A 24,500-nucleotide genomic window follows, 5' to 3' on the forward strand; every position below is an offset into this window, starting at 1 on the left:
CAAGCTCTGCGTGGCACTACAACTGCTATAGCAGGCGTGTTGCCTAACACTGGGCGAACAAGCAGTTCGTCCTGTCAATTAATATCATAAAAAAATGACAGGCAAAAACAGTATTTTGGCATTTCACACATTACATACATAGTATATTTACTTTATCGGCATGAGTCACACCACGGGTTTTTATTCAAGGAATAGGCCTAATGGATCGAATGCTTTTGTTGTACTTTCCTTCTTGGAATGTTGAAATCATTAGAATATTTCAATATTCATAAAGTAGTAAATAAATTATAATGGTCCCTGTTGTATAAACTCAAAGGGTATTCAAAATAACCTGTTCACTGACAGAATCTCTATTAGTGTTTATATTTAATATATATTCAGGCGTAACATTTCAAAAGCGTACATTTTCACTTTTAATTAGCATCGGAGACAGCAATTAATTATCAGAACTCAATTAACAGCAGCATGTTCTTTAAAGAATTCTCTTAACTAGTCCTATGACATAAATATATTTACTGCACTAATACATTTAAGAGTCATAATCATAATACTAAAAATACAGTATAAATTAAAATAACGAAAAAATTGGAAAAGAAAGTTGTTGAAATTTAATTTCTCAGTGTAATAAACGTTCATATATCACAACACCTGTTTTAGAGGGGGTATGAGTAAAGAATATGGATTATGTCGATTTTCTACGACCTCGGCATACTATCTTCTTCTTCAAGTGCCTCTCCATTATCGAAAGTCGGCAGTCAGTTTTCTATATCTTTCTATGTCTTGTCTTGATGTCGGTCCACTCCCTTTTACGAAGCCATGACATTTTCCTTCTTTCAGCCTTCCGCTTCCCAGCTACTTTGCCATCAGGATAGTAAGCAATAAATGATATTTGTCATGTCACAGTACATGACCCAAATAGGCAAATTCCACTGCTTGACAGTGCGTACCAACTCCACCATACTACATATAATGCACTCGAAAGAAAGGCACAAGAACAAAATTAAATATTTAGACACGAGTTAAAAAAATTTGGGCTTTTCTGATAAAAAGAATAATTAAAATATATTTTTGATATTAAGTAGTTTATTTATGTTAAATATACATAACGCATGTTTTGTAGAGAAACTTTCCTTGTATTTTAATTAGCCGTTTAAAAAAACTTAACTTTCTTTTTTAACTTACTAGAAAAATTACAAAAATATTATAATTGCATATAAATACATAATTAACTTAAATATAACTTTAAATAGTTGAATAACAATAAAACTAAAGAGCACAATCATAATCAGTTGTGTCTTTTTTGTGTTTATATGAAGTAATTATTATAATTGAACTACGCAATAAGGATAAGGTTCCGTGCATTACTAAGTAAAATCTATCTAATCTATCTACCTCAATCGAAATCAGCTCGTCCAACTTGTCAATTCCAATTACCCAATTGTAATATAATTACATATGCGGATGATTAATACATTCCGTGACTCTTGGGGAGAAGACTCTTGCGTAAGAAGGATTTAAAGTCTTCAGTCACTGACTTGCAGTAAATCGCTTAATGTTCAATATAGCTAAGGCGAAATATATTACCTTTCTGTATTCGGAACCTATTCTTCTTGTTTAAACCACGACGTATAACAGCCTACACATGCTTTATTTACGTCAATTGCTGCCTGCAGCTACAAAACTATTGACAAAATACGAATCATACGCTATTTTATGATCAGTATACTGTATACAGTATACTGTATTTTGGTCTGCAGAAAGAAATTTCTTTTAGAAATAAGCAGTACCTTTTGTTTGTGTTTTTCGTTATACTAAATGTGATTTGTGGTTTCCTGTGCAATAAATAATCAAATAAAATAAAAAATTCTCTCCTTCTACCCACATGTATAAAATTCGTCGCTATGAATTCGTAAAGTCATCTTCGTTTTTAAACACCTCAGACATAGCAAGACTGTTTACCTAAAATAGATGGCAAAATCTTAGGAAATGTGTATTAACCAAATGCTCGTAATCACTGATTACCTACTGTGTTATGTCTTGGGGTAGAATTGTGGAGTCATTAATTCATTTAAGGAGCATTATGTATAAGCTACTATAATAAGATTCCAGTTGATATTCAAAATTTGCCATTTACAAGTAACAAGTAACAAACTACAGTGAAACACAAACTTTATACTAAAGGTTATGAATGACAAAAATCCGAGGTAATCACCCGTTTAGTTCTTGCCTGCAAGGCCAGGCGATCTATCATGTTTGAAATAAATATTGTAAATGATAACTGTATAGTAAATGTGTATTTTCACCTCACTAGCTCGGAAAGGCTTTCTTTCTCTTTAGAAATCTCCGCGCAAAAGCGTTATTTGCACGTTAGCGTGGAAAAGGTTTTTGAAATTCGAACTTGACGATGGAATGCGGTGCACCTAACTTTTTCTTTCGATGAAAAAACAAGATAATGGCTTGTTCATTTAAGCGACTTGTCGTACTTTACTTATTTATGTAACATATAATATAAATCCGTTGGTATTTTTCAATTCTTATTATTGTTGACATTAAATTGACAATGACAATTGTGTTAATTAAATGATTTTAATTCGTCGAAGACTAAAATAATTTCAATAATCACTTTATCACACAAAATAAAAGTACAAACAAGAATAAAAATTGATGAGCTGTAAATTCACACGCATCCGAAGATAAACTTTCTTTTCATTAAAAAAGGTTCTATAGTTCAACTGTTATTCATTCATCTACCATTTCCCTCGCCATAGTGGGGTGAAAAGTTGTGTGTTTCGCTCGGCAGCAAAGTTGTTTTGCGTCTCGTGGCTTGAAACGCTCGCTACTCGCTTCGCTCGTGGTTCAATCTTAGCTTCCTTCGCTTGCTCAGGTTTCAATACAAGTACTCGCGGCAAACAACTTCGCAACTTTGCATAACAAATGACTATTATAAAGAGCAATCTCTAAAGTTTTTTTGCTCATTCTAAAGGCATCTGCCTTACGAATGAGCAATAGTGTTAATCAAAATGACGATTTCAAGCGTACTTGGTACTTGGTGTAACGGGCTGGTGTCCGCAACTCGACGTCAAGGAGCCGATTTCAAGCGTAATTTGCTTACCAATAAAATAAAGATTATTATTATTATTAAATTTGACTTGGCTGCTAAGAATCCTTATACTCCACTGATGGTCACTGGAATTTTGGCATTATCAATTGAGCACAAAAAGTAACAAAAGCTGTATATACATATGAGCCCGGGAAATTCTTACCAGCGCGATTCAGAAATTTCTTAAAATGTTACTAACGCCATTAACAAAACCAACAAACCCTTTTGAATGTGGAATTTGCTTACTACACTATACCGAAAATCAAGTGAATGTTAACTAAAAGGACTCCTTTCTATAAAACTAAGCATTATAGGCATTGACCTACCAACAAATGGACATCGGGTCTAATACAAAAACCACGAAAAAAATGTCCGAGGTTAACCTATACAAACATGACATGTAACGAAATATAAAAAACTAAAACATTTAATTTAAATTGTAACGTCATTGCAGTACTGCCTAAATTTGCTTACAACAATTTAAGAGCCCAAAAACACCATATTCAGCTTCTACTTGAAACTTAACAAAATGCACCATATTTAGCTTCGACTGAAAATTACTTGAACACAAGAGTAATGGAATAGCCTTTCTCGTAAATATTAATTAATTTTTTTATATATATTATTATGTCGAATTTTGTACAAATACACTTTTTTTTAATTTATTGGTTCACCAACAACTGCTTACACTAAAACTACAGCTAGAGAAATACATGTTGTTTAAAGGCTGAGTGCAACATTTAATTACTGGTAAACACCTCATGCCATAACTGAAAACTCGTAATTAAGTACCTATATTAAGATTAAAGAATAATAAATAAATAATGTCTAACCATTTAACAGTAAAAAAGAAACAAAAGAAAACAGAAACAAAAAACACATGACCACTTATACTACCTACTTATTTAACAATTTGTTGTGTATATCACAATGATGACTAATTTCATAATCATTTCACTTAAAGGTATAATAAAGAGTTGGGCAGATACATACATACAATTATTAAGAAATGTACCGATATTCTAACTAAACATAAACTCAAATATCCGTAATTCCGATTTCTAACAAAACCATTACGCTTTCGAGTAATTTTGATGCTTTTTAAATAGATTAAATTAGCCTTTGTTTTGTAATCTTCGTAAAAACACGTTATGAAAATTCGAGCTAATGTTATTTCGGGCAAATGTATTTTCTTACTTCTGATAGGTAATCCCATGCCGTAAAACGAGTACAACAATATTTTGTTAGTTATTGCTAAAGTTTAATAAAAAAATCATTTTAATACAGAGTACTCAAAAAACCGACCTCAAAAGTACGTAGAATTACGTCTATTTGCTAAGTTTCATTGAAATATCCCCTAGTTCGCCACTATACAGGACTTGATACTGGAGATAATAAAAATAGGTTCTCACTACGACACTACTCAAAGTATTTCGAGAGAAAAACGCCTTGAATTGGAGAAATAGCAAAATCAACTAAATAATTGCTAAAAGTAATTGCTCCTAAATTAAAGTTAGGAGCTATTTATAAAAATGACTCTTCATGCGTGAACAGCCACCCTTTGAGGTGGATGATTTTCTTCAAAATGAAATGGGACCACTATGGAAATACCCCCTTTCCAACAAAAAAGAATCATGAAAATCGGTTCACAAATAACGGAGTTATCGCGTAACATACATACAAAAAAAAAAGAACATACAGTTGAATTGAGAACCTCCTCCTTTTTTGAAGTCGGTTAAAAAATAGGATTAAAATCAAAGCAACTGTACAATTTCGAACAATTGAAAATGACCAAGAAGTTTATATAAGCTTCTTGAAACTGACGTAATGGGTATCTTTCCATCTTTTGCGCATGCAATGAGCACAAAAAGGACAATTAGCTATTTCATTATTTCGTGTGCTTTTGTAATTTATATTTACGATTCAGTTATACACAAATTAAATACTATAAAACTGTACAAAATAACACTTTTAAATGACAACTATGATAACACAATATATTTGTTTAGTGAAAATTTGATACAAAATCCTGTTTCCACACTTTACTGCAGTAATTTTTACAAGTTATTATTTGTACTGCATATATTGGTGCCGCATGATTGACAACCGCGCTGTCACTCGGACCAACGAAGACTATAGTGCGATTGACGCTCTGTATGCGATTTGAACGCCCTACAGGTGCGGACACTTTTTAGCGCGAACCCGACGTCCATTTATTGGTAGGTCAGTGATTACAGCATAAAACGTGTACGCGTGAACACTAATGATCTTGGAACGAGCTTGTTTGTTGAAAGTTGTACTATTCAAATCCCGACATTTCCAACATCCCGACTCTATCTGGAACCGAACATGCTATCTATAGGACAGCTGTACCGGCTCTGAACTTTAATATGTCACACTCAATTACTTACCTTTCTAGCACTCCTTCTGTCTCTAGCAACCTAATCTCTTTCCTAGTTTTTCGTACTTCGTTTGCATAAACATTTTTCTATTTTTGAAGCTGTCGTCTTTACAATGTGTTCAAAAATAAATTAAAAATATTTCTCCTCACTAAACATGAAGCTAGAGGTACAATCACGGAATGGTTGTTAAGACCTAGTTGCTAGAAAATGGAAAGCTATAACTTAGTAAGATTTCAAAATATCACATACGTTATTGTCTTTACGCGATTCATAGTAATTCTCGTGAAACGTGAAATGAATGAGATTGAAGAAATATACCTTTTTGGGTTTTTAATAATGACGTTGATGCAGACATACATGTATAAGCCTAGTCGAACGAAAGGCGGGCGTAGCTGAAAACCAAGATAAATGGAAGAATGTGGAGAAATACTTCAATCTGCAGTAGAAGACCATAGAGGTTTCATAAAAGAAGATAATAAAAAGGTATAAAAATTATTTACATTCAAAAACATCTAAAAAATTTATGATTCAATTTACAATTGAAACAGAGGTCGGGAGCGACTCAATTTGGTTTTAAAGTATTTGTCCCAAGAGGCCGGGGGCTTCTTGACCAAAAGAAGGAATTTTAACAAAAAACAAAAGTTACTTCGGGTTGATTAGTAACTCGTTAATGCAAGGTCTCTAAAAAAATAAAACTTTTTATTTTAATAATAAGTCCCGACTGAAGCAGAATCCTAAACCAAAGTACACTCCAAAGACCGCGTGTAATCTTCGGGTTCGTTATATATACATATTTGTACTTAAATGACTTTTTTTTCTGTAATATCAAATGACGGGACGAACAAGTCGTGCGCCTGGTGGTAAGTTAAACGCCGGTCTACAACTTTAAATCGCAAAGATCTGAGGGTCACTGCCACTGTGTCCGTTACCTAGAGACATAAGTTGATAAGTGCCACGTACCTGTAATTTCACCAGCACCCTTTCCATTCAAAACCGGAGCACAGTAATGCTGACATTACTGCTTGGCGGCAGAAATAGGTAAGGTGCCAGTACTTCTGGACGAACTCTTTCACAAGGAGCTCTACTGATACTATTAAATTGTAATTTGAAATATAATTGTACTAGAATCACATTCAAAACTTAAATTATTGTGATAAAATAAAATTTAAAAAGTAAAATAATTTTAAAAAATATTACACAGGAATTAAAAAAGTTTTAAGGACTTCAAAAACTTAAATAAAACGGTTTAATGTCGTTGACATATACATTGGCGGTTACTGGCGGAGAGAAAACTTTAGGAGACATTTCGCGTATGTGAATAAGATCCTGAAATGGTTAATAAAGATTAGCATCAATTCGCACACGTGGTGTAATAAGGCCACTTCTGAAAAAAATACAACTTTTTGAGAGACAAATATAAAGATGGTGACAGTCGATAACTTTGCTATGTTTAAATGGGAGAGTTAGAAAATTTCATACACATGTAATTAGTTTCATATAGTTCGTATTATCTTACGATTTTCATCAGATAAAAGCACTTTTGACATATGAATACATGTGGCTTTATTATACCAAGGTTACGAATTCTTTTTTCGCGAAATATCTAATCTGTCTATGGCGAATCGCAGCAGTCGCTACAAATCTTTTTTGTTTATCGTCTCTTTAAGTTTTGGTTTTACATTTAAATTCTAAATTTAAACGTGATTGTTTTTGGCGCCTTTTCAGACTGTTATTTTTTGTTTTACTTTGATAGCTATATGTGTTTATAATAAATTAATAAACTGTAAGTATATTTGCTTTGGCCTTGCTCACTCAGCGGTGGCAACCGTTACTCGTGCGGAGCGCGACGAGAAGTGAGCAAAGAGACCTTGCCTTAAGATACTGTACGTGCACCCGGGGCGGCTCACCTAAGGCACTAAGCCTTACAGAGAACCGGATGAAGTGCGTGCAAACGTGCTGATCTGGCGTTAGGGCCTGACTTAGATGGTCCCTGCGCATGTTCGCTTGCACAGGTCATAGTGCCCTTCCCGCATAACCAAGAGGTTGATAGGGAGGGGCACTATAAACAAAACTTATGTAGAAAGATATGGGACTGGCCTTGCTCACTCGTTGTTAGCACCCACCTGAACCCATTGATACAGTCCGCTATAATGTCAAACTTTTTTCATAATTTTAACACATTTTAACACTTAGTCATGAGTAAATCTAGCCACACACCTTAGCAAAATTACTGCGTTGCATTGAAATTGCAAAATAGCAGTTTGTTAATCGGTTGCATCAACTAAAAAGGCATTCAGAATTAACCTCTATTCCACTAAGTTCAACTGGGTACAACTTTTCAAAAAGTTAAACTTATTGGACGAAATTCATCCTTGTACACAGTCAGAGTCCATTACCTCTCTATTATTTATAATTAAAAGCAAGTATTTAATCAATTTTGAGACGTTACATTTAAAAAGCGTTGTTTCCCTCGTAGGTAGCGAGACACCATGACCCTCCACGTATTAGACTCCTGAAAAACCCCTTACGCCTCCTCCATTCGCTCCAGTTTTTTCAAAAGTGCCGTTTATTCTTGATACTTTTAACCTACCTTATTAGGACATTTTAGTAGCAAATCTCCTTATGAAAAAGTTCGTTTTGAGAAAGGGTGCCGATGAAATTACAGGCACATGGGATTTGTAAACTTATGACTCCGGTTGACGGGCGCAGTGGCAGGGGCCCCTTAGATCTTTGCGTACTTTGGTATTGCTACTGCTACGAATAGGTATTTCGCTTCCCACCAGGCGCCCGACTTGTTCTTCCCGTCACTAGGTATTGTAAAACATAATACCCAGTCAGAGATGTACGTCGTGATCCCTACACTGCTCCACCCCCATTCGCTCTATAAATTCGTGCCATCAATCTACTAACATCCATCTTTTTTACATAACGAAACCATCGAAGCATTGCCTATTCCGTCATGTTCACTACATCACTCTTCACATCAAAATGCTGTCTTACTACACTTCACATAGCTCTAATTTCTATAGCAGATAAAGCATGAAAGTCGGGTGAATACCCTACTTTCATGCTTTATCTGCCACACTCCACAACTTTTTTTTAATTTGAAATAAAACTAAAACAATGTAACTCAATAAACAAAACCATTTCGCCATTAATTCAATAGTGTATCAATTCAAAATATATATTTTTTCAGAATCGATAAACGAATTACTTTTTTTCATGAAACCAAGTGACGGGATAAAGTCCTTCGCCTGGTGGTAAGCGACACGCCTGTTCATAACAGTGGCGGTGGCGCTCAGAATCAAGTCCCACGCGCCTGTAATTTTACCAGCACCCTTACCCTTTAAAACCGGAACACAGTAATGCTCAAATTACTGCTTGTCAGCAAAAATAAGTAAGGCGGCAGTACTTCTCTGGACGAACTCTTTCACAAGGAGCTCTACTGTTACTAAATACTTCCCGTGAAAGATTAAAGAAGGATTGCGATATCCCGTGTATTTTGTGACCCAGTGTTTTTGAGGACGTGTATTAAAGAGACCTATGAATACTTGTGATTCGTTATCAAAGCATCAACAAACCTGATTCTGTATTTAATCAGGTTTTTTGATGTAAGAAGCTGGGGTTACACACACAACATTGTCCTATATTTCGCTTCAGATGTTTCGCAGTTGCAGAAAACAACAAGTTTCCAGTATGTTCCCAAAAATAATAAAGAACTTGCTGAATTTTCCGAAATCTGAAAAACTCTGCCACATTTAATATAAAGTTAACAAGTTCTGCCGCAATGATAATGAAAAAAATTAAATGTGCCCAAATGGCAGAAATCTGCGACTAATGGTCACACTGTTCTCAATCTCAATGTGACACTGGCATTGGCAAGAGACCTCTTGTCAAAGCGTTCCTTTGCTAACTTTCTTATCTCTCATTTAAATATTGTCTAAACATTTTTGTCACATTGCGTTTTATTTTTTACTTTATGTCGTTACTGTTTAATTCATTATTTGATTAGGTATTTTTTAGCTTTAATGTTATATGTGTGTACTATAAAATAACCAATACTTTAGGTAGGTAAACATTCAATCATGCTTAAAATGAACGTACTAGAACGTTACATAATCTACGGTCCAACTGAATCAATTGCGTTGTGTTTTGCATTTATTCTAAAATACATTATTTTACAATTTCTTTATCCTCGACTTCTAGAAATATACAAAAATATGTTGATAACTAGGCATGAACTAAAACATAAAATTCATATATAGCAAAGTGCATGAACGGCTCTTCGATGATTTTACAATTATTGGGTTAGCTTTCGCCATCCTTTTTTACGTAGAGGTTAAAGTTTATTAAACACTTCTAAACAACCTCCAATTTACCAAATGTATTTTACAACGCCACTGATAACGCTGTGTCAGTCGCTAAGTTCTGGTTCTCACAAATATAAAAGTCCGAGTAGACACGCCAAGAAGAACAATTAGTTAAATGCACTTTAGATATACGTAGCATTATTATACCAAGCATAATTAACCAAACATAATTATACTAATGTGTATTACATAGGGCGCACTATAAGTTTCCGGTACTGGCCACTTACATTAACAATATTTAAAAAGTAATTACAACATTTGAAAATGAAACTCGTTGGCTGTAGAATACAGTTTGTTTCATGTGACTGTCACTTGTTTTTACATTGTGGCGTCATTTTATGAAATTGGTTGTCTACATCACCATGGATTTAACTCGTGAAAATTTTCGTAGTATGATTTTCTACGACTTTAAGTGTAATTTAACAGTTCAGCGGAGCTTCGAGCTCGGCTTCAAACGGGTTTTGGCGATGAAGCACCATGCAAGACGACTATTTATAGCTGGTTTGCAGAATTCAAAATTCAAACGCGGTCGTGTGAATCTCTGTGACGAATTTCGTGATGGTCGCCCGTTCACTGCTATGAACAACAAAAACATCGATGCTGTGCGCCGTATGATCAAAAGAGACAGGCATATGACATACAATGAGATTCGCGAATCTTTAGGCATAGGCATGAGTAAAATGCAATCAATACTACACAAACATTTGAGTGTGAAAAGAGCTGTGCTTACGGTATTTCCCACACAATTTGACTGAGGCTCAAAAAACGGATCGCGTCACTTGGTGCAATGCCATGCTTACCAGATTCAACGAAGGGGCGTCAAATTTGGTATCGGACATAGTAACAGGTGACGAAACATGGATTTGTAGTTACGATCCCAAAATAAAGCGGCAATCGAGCGTACGGGTCTTTTGAGATGAGCCGAAACCAACCAAAGTGCCTCTAAGATGATTGCTTCTTTTTTTAATAAAAATGGACACGTGGCTACTGTTGCTTTGGAGAATCGTTGTACCGTGAATAGTGATTGGTACACGACCATTTGTTTGCCGGAAGTTATTGACAAACTCCGCAAAATAGCCGTAAACGCCGTATCATCTTGCACCACGATAATGCCAGTTCTCACACGGCTAGACAGACAAATGAATTTTTGAAGGTGAACAACGTTGACTTTATGAGCCATCCCGCGTGCAGTACCGACCTGGCACCTTTTGACTTTTATTTATTTCCAAAAGTTAAGAACCAGTTACGCAGTCAACGATTTTCATCACCTGAAGAGGCTGTCGAAGAGTATGAATACTATGTTGCAGAGATTGTAACGGAGAAGTGGCATAAATGTTTTCAAATTTAGTTCATTCGAGTGAAAAAGTGCATTAACGCTAACGGAGAATATTTTGAGACACAATAAATTAATTTCTGACCATTTACAGTATTTTTTTCTTATTCATTCCGGAATCTTATAGTGCGCCTCACGTATATACTGTATTCTTTGAAATAATAATAATATAATAAATGACAGTATCAATTCATTTGTGAAACTATTTGCTCTCATGTTGATACAATAGATGCGTCATGCAGTGTCGTGTAGTTGACGGCTTCGACATTATCCATGATGTGATATTTTTTATGCTTCGTCAACCACGTAACGAGATTGTTATTACAAGCCTACATTGCTGTTTATTAAAAATTAATTAATTTATTCCCATATAAAGAGACAATAAATATATACATAAAAAAAATCGTTGCTACTTTGGTAAAGTATCAAGCTCGACGTGATCTTGACCCTGTACTAAAATGACCCGTCGACTGCAATTCATGGGGCAGCAATTTTTTTTTTTAATTGGGAGCAGTCTTCGTAAACTAGTGGACTGATTTCCCAAAAATAATTGAACATCGTGACGTTATTTAAACTTAATATTACTTTGATTTTTATGAACTTATGAAAGTTACTATAACATTCTGTCGGCTTGCAGAAGTCGTAGTGTGACTCGTAGCAAGGAAATCAGTTCTATCATAGTTTACGACACACGATAAGTCAAGTATGGTAACTTTAATGCAAACATAACAACGCGGCTTTTAAAAAAAGTTGCTAAAAATTAAAAACAAAAAGGTATGTTACAAGCACATAGAGAAATTCGTAAATACCGTCAGTTCATGCTGTGGCTTAGTTGGCATAGCTTCTGGCACGGTTTGCTGGAAGACGTAGGTTCGAATCCAATCGTAAGTGTTCGATCTTTGTATTAATAATTAAAACAACCTAGGGGATTTATATATTATTATGATATATTATTAATTTCACAAAAATAATTGAATATCATGGTGGTCAAACATCGTGACATTCAATGAACATAAAAATTACAATACACAGTTATACACAGTTAGGTACAGTTAAAAGGAAAAGGGTACCAATACAATTCTTGTTATAGTAGTGTACAGTATACTATACTGCAATATACTGTAAACTAGTTGAAAGCCATCCTTCATCAAATATGGGATTTCCAAAACCTTACTAAGAACTAAATCTGTAATATCCTAACGAAGATACAAAATATAGTGGTAGTCCAATTTATTTAGACAACCTCCGTGGTGGTGTGTGGCTTGTGGTTTGTACAACGCTTTTCATGGTGTCGACTAACTTTTCTATACTGTCCCGAGTTTGGGTGTTTGTGGTATCGTGGTTGTTGCAGTTTACCATAACACTTACTTAGTTACTTACTTTGAGAAGAAAGCAACGGTGTTGTCCAACATTTATTTTTTACATTAAAAATTAAAAAGCAAAAACACTCCACAAAACAAATAATTAAAGGCCAGTGCAAACCGGCGGACCGGAAGGCTTGCAAAAGACATTAAATTTATTAATGTATATTTTATGCTATCTCAATAGAAATAAGGTATAAATTGCAATGCTCTTGAGACCGGCCTCGGAGCATCGCGGCGGATTCTTTGCGTCTCCGAGCATTGAAATGTATCCCTTATTTCAATTGCCATAGCATAAAATGTACGTTGATAAATTTAATCTTCTCTACGTTGCCGTGCGCCCAATTGTGTTGGTCGTAATAACAACGATAAAATAGACAGTATCAGCAAGTGACGTCAAAAATAGATAGGATTGAATTTCAGTGAATCAGATTTACGATTATTATAATAGCTCAATCACTTTGAATACACATAAATAAAATTCGGTAAAGTAAACATTTCTGTGATTTAAAAGTTATTTCAAATTTTAAAACAAAATGGTCTACGAAAAACTTGGAATATACCAACGTAAGAGAAATAGTTTGGTACAATGCCAACGTACATATAGATTCTTTTTAAATTTTGCCGGCAGCTTTTCGCCCTTCAACCAGCAGTGGCATAGTACAAAAATATTTACACGTAGGTATTATCTACTCAATTTTAATGAAAAGTAAGTAAAATTTATATTGAGGATTTCGTGCGCAAAACAATTTCAGTGTTTAATCGTCCTACGAGGTTTCAATTTCATTAGTTTGTTTTTGAATTAAGTAGAATTAACCTTTGCTCTTTTAGTAAATCTGTATAAAACAATCTCTTTCGGTGGTGTATTTATTAATAAGAATAATCTAAATTATTTACATTATTTATTATTTAAAAAAAACGGCGTTAATTGAAACCAAATTGGAATAATAATAATGTTTTGGGTTAAAGAAATTCGACCAATTAAGGATGAATCCACAAAAGTTAAAGAAGTTAAAGAGTTAAAGAAGCCACCGAAATGCCTAAATTCGAAATATTTTATTTCAAGGTTTTATATCAAATATTATCTAATAAAAATGTGGAAAAACAAATAACACATTTTTTTCGATTGAACTTTTCTCACCAACTAAGAAAAAGTTTTCGATAGTCAATATATTAGAACAATGTCCATCATCTTCCTTTTATTACATGTCAGATAAATTAAATATTGACCCATGTTCGTGTAAATGGACTTTGCTTACAGTAAGAAGTCGTTAAGGTGATTTTCTCGCTTCACGGAGACCCAGTTTCAACCTCCGACCACTCGCTTAAATGGATAAAATGACATAAATTGTACGCAACATTCAATTTCGGAAATACCTTTTTTTATTGTAAGTAGTTGTATTAATAGAAAAGAAGAAAGCGTATTATTAGTTATTTAGTCGAACAGGACATTTTTTTCTGACAAAATATATGTATGGCGACTGCTACTGACCAAAGTTATGTTTTTTTTAAACATACTTATTCTACCTCACTTTTTGTGTACACAGGTGTGTATGTAGAAAAACACCGACAATTAAAAAACTTCAGCCTCTCTCATTTAAAATTTAACCGTGTTTTAAGTTACAAGGGCACAAGTATAAGATAAGCCCATATATAATGTGTTAATGAGCAGTGTGATAGAATTTAGAAAAGCCAAACTTTTCCCAAGTTCGTCTGTGGTGCACACAATACCGCTAACAAAACAAAATTTTACACTTCCATAAAGTAAGAAAAAGTTTTAATGTATTGACGAGCGGATAATATGTTTTTATATAAACGATTCATGAATTTGGAACTTATAATTGAAAATCATTCCCTCGCTCAATTCCATTCGTGAATATTTCGTCTCCAGAATCTTACACAGCTATATACATCAAGCAAGAGGATCGGATCATAGATAAAAGATGATGAAATCTTTTAATAACGGACATTCCATCGGAATTATTCCATTAGAGATGTGATAATACCTACAATATCTATATCTACAATAAAATTTGAGTAGCAGTAGAGCTGCTTGCGAAACTGTTCGTCCAGGGAAGTACTGCCACCTTACCTATTTATGCCGTCAAGCAGTAATGTGAGCAATACTGACATCCGGTTTTGAAGGGTAAGGGTGCTGTTGAAATTACAGGTATGTGGGACTTGTCAACTTATGCCTTAGGGTCACAAGCGCAGTGGCAGTGCCTCTCAGATCTTTGCACTACGATCTGTACCTATCATAAAATAAAAGAAATGTACAAGCTGGTTATTTGCAGTATTGTACTAATCGGTACACTAAGGTGGTAACGTAGTGAATATTGAGTTTACCAGTAGAAGGACGAAAGTGGAATCAATGCAGTGGAAATGAGAGGTTTGAGAAAATTCAAATGGTTGAAGTGAATCTGAGAGACAAAATGCACAACAGTGTGATCAGCGTGGAAGAATGTAATGACAAAGATAGAGAGAGTTTGCTTAAGTTGTTCGGACATGTAAAAAGGGTGAGTGAATGAAGATTGACGAGATAGATTTGTATTTAGATTTTATAAGTGTAAACGGGTAAATTGGTAAGGACCAACTAAGGCGAACTTACTACGACCTAAGTAAGGAAGTTCTAAAGAAAGGCCACGTCAAAAGTAACCTTAACCGACGAGCGTGTATGAAAGCATTGATGCGTGTTTATGAGGCGAAAGATTTGCGTTGAGATCGTGGCAAGTGGAAGGCGATGAAGTGTAGAAATATATATCGCACTGTCATTACAATAGTGTCATAACTCAAAATACATGAAATTCAATATTTCATCATTACTGAACACAATATTTCCTTCTCTATATGTCAATATAACTGTCGTTACAATATTGAAAGAAACAATTAAAAGATGTCTCAACATGAGACACACAGTGACACACTTTATGTGAGTCAGTTCTGGCCAAAACAGTCCGTCCTTATTCGAAAATATGAAATCACTTTTTCCTTTTTATTTTTGAATATATTTGGCAAGTAGGAAATTATTTTAGTTACTGTAATAAACTGTAACCTGTAACAAGTACATAAATTTTAATGATCTTTCACGGAAAATGAGTAATTAGTTTGTCATCGATTCTGAGAAAATACAGTTTTGGAGTTAATACACTTTTGTATGAACAGTGCGATATGTATACATTGTGAAGAAAGTTACTTGTAGCATACTGACGAATGTTAAAAATGATATGATGAATTCCCAATCTATTAAGCTTAAATTCTGATTCTGAATCATTTCTATTTTCTTTTAGTTCTCAACGTGTAGTATACGACATATCTAAACATTGGGTAATAATCTGAAAATATCATCGCCATGTTTTATTTATTGCATTTATAAAATTTTTGTTTCAGAATTTTTATTTTCCGGAAACGCTTTAGTTTTTATATCGAGTTCTTAGGTTTTCGCGATTGTTACACATAGGAAATGAAACTATTTTCCCGGATTTAAATCGCGTATATTTGTTTTTTCAAACAAACCGACGTTTCGGGCCCTTTACAGGTCCCATGGTCACGGTTGCTTTAGTTTGTATTAGTTTTAAAAACTTTTATAAATGAATCAAATCTAAGATGATACAGTTGCTACGTTGCACAATATCACTACATTGTACAACATTTAAGGGCAAATAAGCAAGAGAAAACGTTTAAATAATAATAATAACGCACACACTCAACATAGCCCCGCACCAGGGGAAACATGTGTCGCGGGTGCCATGAACACACACATAGACAACCACGAATTACACCCAAACTCACGAGAGAAATAAATGTAGGCCATACAAATATTTCTCCCGGCCCGGGAATCGAACCTGGGACCTCTGCGTGGCAGTCCGGCATGGTAACCACTCGGTCACGGAGGCAGTTAAAGACAGTTTTGTAGTAAATAAGCGGGCATTTGACCTCCAACACGCCTAGATAAAATATATCGATCCTTTTTTGTTAAAAGAAAATAAAACGTTTTGTATATATTGGATAGATAGTATATACAAAATAATACAATTTAGACAAATCATAGATACGTTTTGTTAGTTGCGCGTGTCTGGAGAGCGAAGAGAGAGTATTAGCGGCAGCGAGATTCCCTTTATGGTGCTTGAGATACCTGAGTAGGATATGAAGCGGAGTGATTTCTGCAGATCGTACGGGAGGTGGCGATAGCGGGAAAAGGAAAGAAAGAAAAGGAAAATAAAACTGTGTGTGGTTATGTTAAAAGCATTTATAGAATAATAAGATTATGTGTAAAAAATATCACCTATTTAAAATTTTCATAAACCTTTTTTGACAATTATAATTGGAATAAAATTTAAAGCTTAAAAACGTTATAATTATTAAATAAAGATCGAACACTTAGAAAAAAATCACTTCGATCCGGTTGGATTCAAACCAACGTCTCCCAGCACCCGTCAGCCTAAGATATAAAGTTGACAAGTAGCACGTCCACATAGTTTCACCAGCACTTCTGACCCTTAAAAAACTGGAATGGAACCTAGCTGCATAAATGTGCCAGATAACCACACCAAAAACTAGGGAATTCACTGTGTTATTAGTACCAGAGCAACGGAATTCACTCTGGGACACTTCCCTGAACACCCAGACAGAACCAATTTAAAAAAGTTCATTTCCTAAATTGGTCCTATCGGACCTAAGACGTCCACATCCAGCGCCCACAATGTGAACCGTTAGGCCACCGGCGTCAAACAGGTATGGTGGCAGTGCTTCCCTGGACGAACTCTTTCACAAGGAGCTCTACTGCCACTGGCTATACCTTAAGAACCGTACCTATTTTTGCCGCTAAGCAGTAATGTCAGCCCTCAGACCTTTACGATTTAAAGCTCTAAGTGGCACAGCAACTGTCATGGACAGGCGTGTAGCTTACCATCAGTCGCACGGCTTGTTCGTCCAGTCACTTGATATTATATATAAAAAAAACAAGTTTGGCTACAAATTAAGCTCTCTAAAAAATTAACATTTAACAACCGAATACTCATCCGGAAAATTACCACATATTTAAATTTCGAATTCGAATAAATAACTAGCAGTTTGCTAAGGACTATTTGGTGTTGGCAGTAACGTGACAGCGTAGGCAGAACTGTCTAATTTGACACCAGATACCTTAGTCGCTAATTAAATGAACAAATTTCTTGTAGCAAATTATTCGGCTTAACTAGACCAGCTGTTGTGATGTGGTTTGCACAAAATTGCCTGGAACGATCAGATGTTTCGGAAAATCGGTCTTTAATCGATTTTTACAAATGGAAAAATCATCAGATGTGTTTGAAATGATAAAATGGCTATACATACATTCTGTGTGCAGATTTTGAAGGTCTTTTTAAAATTTGAATTAAACAAAATATACGCTTTACGATTTTACGATTGTAAATCAGGAAAAAAATGTTCTATTCCAATATGTAGCAACAGCGAAAACCTCTGGCCATGTGCTGGACTTTAGTGTTTCGTAGTGTGAAATACATTCCAATAATATAGTAAATCTAACTTTATAAAATCTGTAGGGTTAGCACAGCAAGGCGCGACTTGCGCTAGAGCGATATAAAGCGCGAGATGTCTTTACGAGAACAGCAGTATAGCTAGCCCGGGCTATCGTGCTAGCCCTAAAAGAACTCGTTATTTTTGCTGCCATAGTTCCTTCTAAAATACGTATAAAACATCTTATTGTTTTTGAAAATTTGTGTAGATATTTTTGAACGAAAATTACTAATTACTTCTTACAAACTTCTTTCGATAAGACTGGAATCGAACCAGTATCTGTTGCCATGTCGGGGCCACTGCTTTTAACTAACAGACGTAGACGGTGTCAATAGATCTTACGAAATTCTTTAAGTGTTTGTTACAGATTTTTCGGTTGAAATGCTTATTTTGCGGTCAGCGCACCTGTGAGAAACTTATGAAGTTACTTGAAATTCCTAAGATTTACTGACTCGGTCTGTAACTCAGTTGGTTAAAAGCGGTGGCCCCGGCATAGCAACAAACGTTGGTTCGACTCCAGTCAGGGCGAAAGAATATTATTTTGTGTTTAATAATAACAATAATAAATAACGCACACCCCGCACTGGGGAAACCCAGTAACGTGGGTGCCACGGGCACACACATAGACAACCACAAATCACACACTCTCAAAAGAGTAATAAATGTACCTAGGTCATACAAATATTTCTCCCAGCCCGGGAATCGAACTCTGGACCTCTGCGTGGCAGACCACGGCATAGTAACCGTTCGGCCACGGAGGCAGTTAATGTTTTAGTTTAGTTTTGTTTACTAAATTGAACTTTGTATTAATAATTAACAATAACAAACTAGTGGAATATTTTCAAAAAGATATATGAAAATCATATTAGTATAGCATCATAATATTCAAATAAATATCGAAAATTACTAAGTTTGAGTCTGTAAAACTTAATAATGATATAGGCGTGTCACAGGGTGGCGTACTCTCACCTCTTCTTTTCTCACTATTTATAAACGAGCTCTCTAAATTACTTTCCTCTCCATTCCACTTATATGCAGATGACTTGCAAATTTATCGACATTTTGATAAAACCAATTCCCACTCTGCCATTCAAGCTGTTAATTTAATATAATTCTTGTGGTGAAGACTTTATTGAAGAATTTTTTCCCCTATTTTTTTACAGTTAGTGCAGCTGGTATGTGGAATACATTACCTGCTAGCATTCGTGGCAGTCAACCGGTTGCATGACTCAAACGCAAATTAAAAGAGCCCTACGACGAATTTAACAAAATTCGGAAGTTAATCAGTAACATAAATATAAACTGATAATTTGTTTTGATAATAATATTATATTGTATATCGTTTTTATTTCAGTCATGTTTATATTGTCGCCATTGATGAATTATATTTAGATTTAAATTTTAAATAATTCTATTGTACAATAATGTCCCGCAGACTCACTTTATTCACCACGGCTAGGGTTGACAGGAAGAGATAATCTCACCTTTGTGTATGTCCTTTCTAACATGTAATTTTTAATGTCACTTATTTGTGCAATAAAGAATTATAAATGTAATTAGAAAGTAATAAACCATCAATGTTGATTTCTAGACAATGTGTTATGAATGTTATTGAGTTTATTTCCTAATATTTAAAACAGAACCATTCTCGCAGAACTTGGACTTGATCGATGAAAATGTTGACACTACACAGCTACTACTATCTTAAAGCATGTATTACAGTCCTTTATGTCTATACCTGCATTCATACAGCAATTTGTAAAAACAAAGACATACGAGTTTAACTAAATCAATTTACAACCATGCAATTAATTATAATTACACAGAGTTGAAACAGTTGAGACAACCGCTTTATTTTAAGTAATTAACATTTTAGCACCCCAGTATCCGCGAGACATGTTATAATGCTGTAAAACGACAAAATGAGAATATTTTAACACAACGCCAACGGGCTGTACCACAGACATTATTTAGATAGACGCCGCAAGGGTACGAACTTCGCGTGCCCAAAGTAAGTGAAATTCACCTATTTGCCGCTGCTATACTTTAGAACGCGCTCGACCGTTGTCGTGGATAAACACCAATCGAAAACGCGAAACATGCATAATTGTACCATTATAAACTGCAAAAGCACCATAAATGTGGGTAAACGGGAAAACAGGGACGTTTCCTTACACGGGCAAGTGATTTTGTAATCAAAAGATACATAATTTATTTTAAACACAATTATTTCGGGATTGAATGAATTTCGAGAAAGCAAATGTGCAACCGAGTTATGCCTCATGATTTGTAATACATTGTGGCTTTTACTTGATGTGACATATTTGTGAGCCTTTTTTAACAAGCCATGAGTTCAGTTTCGTGGTATGGTCGCTTGTATATTTTTTTGGCCAAATTTAACATTTATTTAGTGATTACGCTAGGAAACACTGTCCTCGATTCTGATCGATTTTGAAAACAAAGGGACGAAAATTATTATCACCTCAGCAATATTATAAAAATATTCTTTATCTCTTTTGTTGTAACGTTTCGTTTTTTTTTCAGTTTTGTAGTATCTATTATCAGTAGTATCTGTAATTTCGATCATTTTTGCAGCACGTTGCCTCGAATGTCCGAATATAGTGAGCAAATAATTACATACATCGTGGGATATGTAGTACGAGTAATACAAAAAAATATATAATGCAAAGAATTAACAGTGCGCTATCTTTACAAAAACCTGGAGTTGGTCATACGTATGAGTTCGTTGCTTTCGAGTACGAAGGTGGTGTAGTTTATTCCACCTAAGATGCTATCCAAATATGCAGAGTAGCAGAGTCAGAAATCAGAGAAATAATAAACAATTCACAAAAATTTCACCCGAGGCCGTCAAAAAGTAAACCTCTTCTGATAAATAAGATTTTATCATATTTTGTCAACAGTAACATTTTCATTTGTCTTGCCATTCATCAATTTGACAATTATCAACAGAAAACCATCTAGTAAATAATTAATTAAGGCAGTCGCTAGTTCATATATTGACGTGTTTGTGTGACGTTTTCATTATTTAAGTTAATCGATAAGATCTTCTATTACAGGAAGAAGTTATATAATAAGCTCATTTTAGTGGAAGGACAATAATTTTAATATTTGAAGTCGATTAAAAATGAAAGTCTTCATTTTTTTAAGTAATTAACATTATTTTAAATCGAGTAAAATAAAAGACTTAACTATCTTATTCTAGTATTTTTCTACTATTTTAATATTACGACTACTTGTAATCAACAAATAATTGAACAAAAATTATTCTATTCAGAATCGAATGGAATACACGTGTTTTCGCGTATTCCGTTCAACCAATCGATTTAGAGTGAGCGGAAGGAGGTTTCCATTACTAAATAGTTCTTGTTACGTCATAGTGGGTACACAAAATGTGGCACGCTTGGTTTTCATACAAATTGCTGTACTTGCAGCGTCTATCTAGACATGCGTCTGTGCGCTGTACACACAAAATTTATAATATTATGTATGATGCATCTTTATGGCCTACCGTGTGAGGCCAGCCACAGGGATTGTACATTTATCGGCTACTTCCTATTCAAGTGGACTTTACACGCTTCTTGCGGTTGACGACTCTCGTTACTCGTGAGACGTTTCATCCTTTTTTTTACTCATGCTTTATATGATCAGGCAAGAGATTCAAAAGGGTAATTTCAGACAGTTGCTATGGCTCTGTAAATTTCTCAAATGCATATATGTGGATCAGGCATTTAGCTCGGTTAGAGTTAGTTTAACACGATTTCCCACTGCTCAGTCGGAATCAGGTGACGATATTTTATGTCCAAGTTAAAGTAAACTTTTTTTTTTATTATAATACCAACTAACGGGACGATCAAGTCATGCCTCTAGTGGTAAGTGACACGCCTACCCATAACAAATGCAGTGCCACCCAGAGCTTTAAATCGTAAAGATCTAAGAGGCACTGACACTGCACCCATCATCATGATATATAATTTGACAAGTTCCATGTGCCTGTAATTTCACCAGCACCCTTACCCTTCCAAACCGGAACGAAGTAATGCTCACATTTTACTGCTTGGCGGCAGAAATAGGTAAGGTGGCAGTACTTCCCTGGACGAACTCTTTCACAAGAAGCTCTACCGCTACTAAAACTTGTGGAAAGCAGTGTAAAAGGAGGATAAGTTACGTATTTTTGATATATTTTCTAGAAATTCTAAATAACGGCGCTGAAAGAAAATTTCGAAAACGTTTCATAACTCATGGAAAAACGGACTTCACTGTCCCGAATTAGAGGAGTTCTAGGCCCAGCAGTGGGACCTACAGTAGTTTGATAACGATGGTGATGTGGCATGCAACCGTTGTTTACATATCAGTGTTGTCTTCACTATTATGATAGAACCATGCCTTGCTTAAGCCCGACGCCCTTTAGCGAGATGGTATCCCTACAAATTGGCGGCAAATATGCAAGTGTGGTACTCTTAGGCCGAAGCATACCGTCGCGACATCGTGCTCGAGCGTAGCATCTATTCAGATAAGTTGTAACGTTAAACGTTTACGTAAGTCTTTTAAGACTGCCGAAGTATCCGATGGCTGGCAAGACATTCTGGAGGCTCCTCGATATCTTTAAGCTTACCGCAGGTTTGTATTCGTAGTTACGACCGTTATCATTGAAATTTCAACTATGACGTCATAATATTAAGGTATATAACTAACTATACGTCACCTAAACATTCCCCGGCGTGCCATCCCGCCAAAGTGGGCACCGGGTGCGAAGTGCGTACCTATGTTATTTGCGATAAGTGGCTGGAGGTAGTCTACCTATCGCGTGTGGCTTATGTGTGGTCACCCTTAAATCATTTTTAATTATTTTCAAGTTTTATATGAGTCTCACGTTTAGTCGAAAACATAAATAAGTTAAAAAAACACATATAGCTTCTAATGTTGCAGGATTCTGTTTAATTAGTCGCCTTTATCTACATTTTCAGTATTAGGCCTGTGGGTTCTGGAAAATTGTTTTGTTAATTATAGGATGTGGGAGACGTAATGGAAGCTTTTAGCATTTGGACGTGTTCGTGATATTAAATTATGGCGTTATTTTGAGATTATATGGCGCAGAATTATGGCTTTATTTGCATGTTAATCGCTACTGCGATCAAGTACATCAAGTTATGTAATAATTCAATTTATTATTATCATCGAATTAATATAGTTTTAGTAATATTTATACTTTAGTTTTAATAGATCTTTTAGTTTAGAGACTAATTTTGGTTTAAGGTTTGAAGAACCATGTAAATGGTACCAATAATTATAACATTTTTATAAAAAGATTGACCTCAAAAGTTCGTGAAATTACATTTATTTGCCAAATTTTATTGAAATCAGTTACCGAAAAGTGCGCGAAACCGGATTCATCCTCTCGTTTGCCACCCTTACAGGTGAAATATTTTCTACAACTTTAAATGGAACCAATACTGAGGTACCCTCTTTCAAACAAAAAAGAATCATCAAAATCGGTTCACAAGTCAGTTGTCGCGTAAGATACATACCTACCAAAAAATACAGTCGAATTGAGAACTTCCTCCTTTTTTGAAGTCGGTTAAAAATAACTCCATGAAACAATTAACTGAAGCGATGGTTCATAAATTACTAATTAATACAATTTGGATTACTACGTCGTCACGTTACTGTGATAAAGCCATAGCTGCAAAATAACAACTTTTCAAGAGGTACATTTGAAGATTCTATGAACCAAATTAGACGGTTACTTTATCATGCTTAAGTAGAAGAGTTTTAAAATTTCATTTACTTACACATAATTGGATTCATATATTCCTTATTACTTTTAAGATTTTCAATGTTACACGTATGTTTATACACATGGGGCTTCATTATACCAAAGGTATAAAGGATTTAATTAGCGCGTTCCTGAAAGAAACAACAAAAACGGTTCATCGCCATCTAACGGCATCTTACCTAAACTACAAACAAATCAATGTTTATGTTAATAGAATTCTTAACTACTGGAATAATTGTGTCCGCGTGTGTTATAACCTCTCTTAGCATTTTTCTTATTATTATGTTGTTACAAGACAGTATTGTTATATTATAATCTATTTCTTTTTTTCTCGCAGGGCATTGAATACAGAAGGTTAAGGAACTCGGCACCCTCGTTATCATGGATGTCCAGGTCACGACGAGTGGCGCCCAGGCATCGCATCATAAACCCTAACGAAGGTACGACTTATTTAAAGCCAGCAATACATGTTGGCCCAGGGTCGCCATATGAAGGCCAATACCAACATAAAGCCTATTTGCCTTGCCTTGCCATCGCTCGATGTCGTTCGCCTAGCTGGCCGAGTGAAGGCGAGCGCCAACGTGTATAGAGCCCATTTTGGTGTGGCATGTGACAACTCGCAGTCA

The 24,500-nt window shown here is 35.1% G+C and overlaps 1 protein-coding gene across 1 annotated transcript in view; it reads left to right on the top strand.

Annotated features, from left to right (window-relative positions):
- Positions 1-24,500, top strand: part of LOC113231960 (corticotropin-releasing factor-binding protein) — a 64,238-nt gene that overhangs the window by 2,628 nt on the left and 37,110 nt on the right. The window contains exon 2 of the mRNA XM_026466531.1: positions 24,212-24,314. Coding sequence (XP_026322316.1) covers positions 24,212-24,314 — 103 coding nt within the window. The remainder of the gene's footprint in view (positions 1-24,211; positions 24,315-24,500) is intronic.

Source organism: Hyposmocoma kahamanoa, unplaced genomic scaffold (assembly GCF_003589595.1).
Source record: "Hyposmocoma kahamanoa isolate Upper Pololo Valley unplaced genomic scaffold, ASM358959v1 66, whole genome shotgun sequence".
NCBI classification, from domain to species: Eukaryota; Metazoa; Arthropoda; class Insecta; order Lepidoptera; family Cosmopterigidae; genus Hyposmocoma; species Hyposmocoma kahamanoa.